The sequence below is a fragment of the Brassica oleracea genome, chromosome C5 (genome assembly GCF_000695525.1).
Source record: "Brassica oleracea var. oleracea cultivar TO1000 chromosome C5, BOL, whole genome shotgun sequence".
Classification (NCBI taxonomy): Eukaryota; Viridiplantae; Streptophyta; class Magnoliopsida; order Brassicales; family Brassicaceae; genus Brassica; species Brassica oleracea.
In genome coordinates, this window is record NC_027752.1 from 1,680,601 (window position 1) to 1,683,599 (window position 2,999).

Genomic DNA, 2,999 nt, shown 5'->3' on the forward strand with positions numbered 1-2,999 from the left:
TAAATAATGATCATCTTTGTCCTGTGGGCCCCACCTCCTATTTTTTTTAGAAACATGGGTTAAACGAGTGGGCTTCGTATTATATATTTTGTTGGGCCTCCGTATTAAATTGGCACACTTATAGTTTGGTTTATTTTAAGTCGGACATGGTTGAGGTTTGGTCCGGACTAACATAATTGTAGTTTGGTCTGATCTGTGGCTTTTGCGTTTGGTAACGTTGCGTTTTATTCTTACATCCGATGAGGGCATCGGTGTTGTCCTCTTTACAGAACTCAACCTCGCTTTCACGATCTGCAAAAGTGGTGTTTCTTTTCTCATTTCTTTACTTCCCATGTCGTTATCTCTTCACCTCCCTGTGGTTCAATGTATTTCTTTTAATTCAGGATTAATTGTTAATCACATTAAACCCAGTTAGGATTAATTGTTATTCCTTTGTTTCCATATTGATTTATTGTATCTTTCTCTCTGGAATGCTTAATGCTTTCATGATGAGTTTTACTCTCTGAGATTTTTGGTTAACGTTAGGGATATTTTTTCTTTATTAATTTGACTAAGATAATTCATCCTAATAGGATTGTCTCTGCATATTTACTTTGAATGTTATTTCTGTTAAACTAGATGGACTTTCGATATAAAACCAATAGGTGACAAGTGAAATGACTTATCTATGTTATATATTACTAAGAATTCTTTTTAATATCCGATGTGGGACACTTTGTGTGTAATACGCCTCTCGAGATGATGGCTCTTTGAGCGTCAATCTCGGAATGCTTGGACAAGGATCGATGGGTCAACTTTGGACCATATCGATGTGGATCAGGTTGGACTGCGTGGATCGGGCTTTGATATCATGCTAAGCTAGATGGGCTTCCAACCTAAAATCAATTGGTGATAAGTGGAGTGAACCATCTATTTTATATATTACCAATGATCCTTTTCAATCCGATGTGGGACACTTTGTGTCTGATAATTTCACTTCTGAAAGTTTTCTTAGGGGTTTGTGCTTTTGCTGATTCGATGGTCTTTGGTTTATTTTATTTTTTTCATTTTTACATGGCAGAACCAACATGATGAAACGGAAGCAAAGTTATTGACGAGAAGGCAGCTCTAGAAGCTAAGTATCAAAAGTTATAGCAGTCTTTCTATACCAAGGTATATAAAGGATCTTTGATTCTGTGGTCACATCGTACATAAAAGTTATATATCTGTTGCTACTTACTTAGATCAATAGTGTTGTGTGTTTTCACTTCATTTTGTATCGTACGTGATTATAACTGATACTGATAAAACTTAAGAATAGTTCAATAAGACCTCTCTCTATTCTATGATTGTAACTGATATTGATGGTTTCTACTTTTCTAATGTGGTCATAAACAGCGATATGAGATTGTGACCGGTGTGGTTGGAGTTGAAGATTAACCTAAAGAAGTAAAAAGAGCCTGGAGAAGATAAAGTGTCAAGTCCCTTAAATCTTTTTTTTTTTAAGGCCGAAGCTCTAAATCTTCAACTTCAGTACGAGACAGTTCCATCGTCTAAGTTTCGCGATTTGGTTTATTGGAGGTTTTATTTGACTTCACCTGATTTTGACTGATACAGATACTGGTTCCAGACAGAAGGTTGGACAATGGATGGGCATTACAGGTCACTGATATACATGAGGCCTCTCGCAATAAGGGGAATGCAATGGGCATTGTCGCTGCAAAAGGCAATCCTTGATACTCCTAAGATCAACATGATGGCCAGAGTTCACATGTCCCCTATGAGCCCCGCATATTCTCTCACAACTCCAAAGTTGTAACACACAAAGTATTTTATCTCCTTCCTTATGCTTAATGGAGTTCCTGAGAGGCCAGAACTCACTCCCTATGAGTCCCATTGGTATATAGGCGGCATAAGCTAAATAAGGACTTGATATGGAATCTCTTTCCGGAGTAAGGTTATGTTGTTGTAATTGGGATTTTGGGATCAGTTATTAGAGTAGTTTTCTTATTGGCTCTTTCTTGCTTGATCTCCCTGGCAGGTACTTTTCAAACTCTCACTGCAGTTCTCTGAAGATTATCCAAATAAACCACCAACCGTTCGTTTTGTGTCACGGATGTTTCATCCAAATAGTAAGTTATAGAGACACAGCTTTCTCTTTTCTTCCACTCGGTTAATGTTTAGCTTTTTTTTTGGCTTACATTAACTTTCTTCTTCTTCTTCTCTACCTGCTTTGCAGTTTATGCAGATGGGAGTATTTGCTTGGACATTCTACAAAACCAGTGGAGTCCAATATATGATGTTGCTGCTATACTTACCTCCATCCAGGTATTGTTGAAAATGCCCTACCAACATCGTGCATTGCCCTGAAAGCTGGGGATCACTCTGTTCTTAACTGATCCTTTATATTTTATCTTTAATTACAGTCATTGCTCTGTGACCCTAATCCTAATTCTCCTGCAAATTCGGAAGCCGCTCGGATGTACAGCGAAAACAAGCGTGAGTACAACAGAAAAGTGCGTGATGTTGTCGAGCAAAGCTGGACTGCGACTAGTAGTAGTTAGAGTTGTAAGCTGTGTAACTCTCCTCTCCTATTCTCAATGTCACACCATTAAGCAACACCTTTCTTTTATCTTTTCTCATTCATGTCTTTTGTGTTGTGTGTTTCAAAACTCCTCTGATTGGATGCTTTGATGGTTCTATGAAACCTTTGTACCAAATTTTGCTACGTATCAGAAACAACTCTGTACCAAAATTGTAAAAAAAAAATGTTATGATATGAGACCATATCCAAAATGAAGAAAATGTAGTTTGGCACCTGGAGTCAACACGAAAAATAATCTTTATCACGAAAAATAAAATAGAATTTATATGATCTTATGTTAGCTAATCAAAATAAAGATCCGAGTCACAATCACAAATGATGAGTTCATTTTAGAGTTTGTTAGGATACAATTATGATAAACGACATCATTGCTAAATTTTATTAGATTAAAAAGGTATTGATTATACCTCGCAAT

At 36.9% G+C, this 2,999-nt stretch overlaps 1 protein-coding gene across 4 annotated transcripts; it reads left to right on the top strand.

Moving 5' to 3' along the window:
- Window positions 1–205: 205 nt before the first annotated feature.
- On the top strand, window positions 206–2,735 carry LOC106292488 (ubiquitin-conjugating enzyme E2 1-like). Of its 4 annotated transcripts, none has more exons than XM_013728090.1 (7): window positions 206–1,152; window positions 1,378–1,512; window positions 1,597–1,806; window positions 1,887–1,931; window positions 2,021–2,111; window positions 2,219–2,307; window positions 2,406–2,735. In XM_013728090.1, the coding sequence occupies exons 4-7, from the start codon at window positions 1,914–1,916 to the stop codon at window positions 2,541–2,543; spliced, it is 336 nt and encodes a 111-aa protein (XP_013583544.1). In that variant the 5' UTR covers window positions 206–1,152; window positions 1,378–1,512; window positions 1,597–1,806; window positions 1,887–1,913; the 3' UTR covers window positions 2,544–2,735. The 4 variants fall into 4 exon arrangements, with proteins under 4 accessions (XP_013583544.1, XP_013583540.1, XP_013583543.1 ...); XM_013728086.1 differs by having other exon boundaries at window positions 206–895; window positions 1,061–1,152; window positions 1,597–1,931; XM_013728087.1 differs by having other exon boundaries at window positions 216–299; window positions 1,061–1,152; window positions 1,597–1,931.
- The last annotated feature ends 264 nt before the right edge of the window (window positions 2,736–2,999 follow it).

Excerpts from the sequence above, each read along its gene's own strand:
- LOC106292488 (XM_013728090.1), top strand. Across the intron at positions 2,112-2,218 it reads ACGGATGTTTCATCCAAATA|TTTATGCAGATGGGAGTATT; the intron begins GTAAGTTATAGA and ends CCTGCTTTGCAG. Across the intron at positions 2,308-2,405 it reads CTATACTTACCTCCATCCAG|TCATTGCTCTGTGACCCTAA; the intron begins GTATTGTTGAAA and ends CTTTAATTACAG.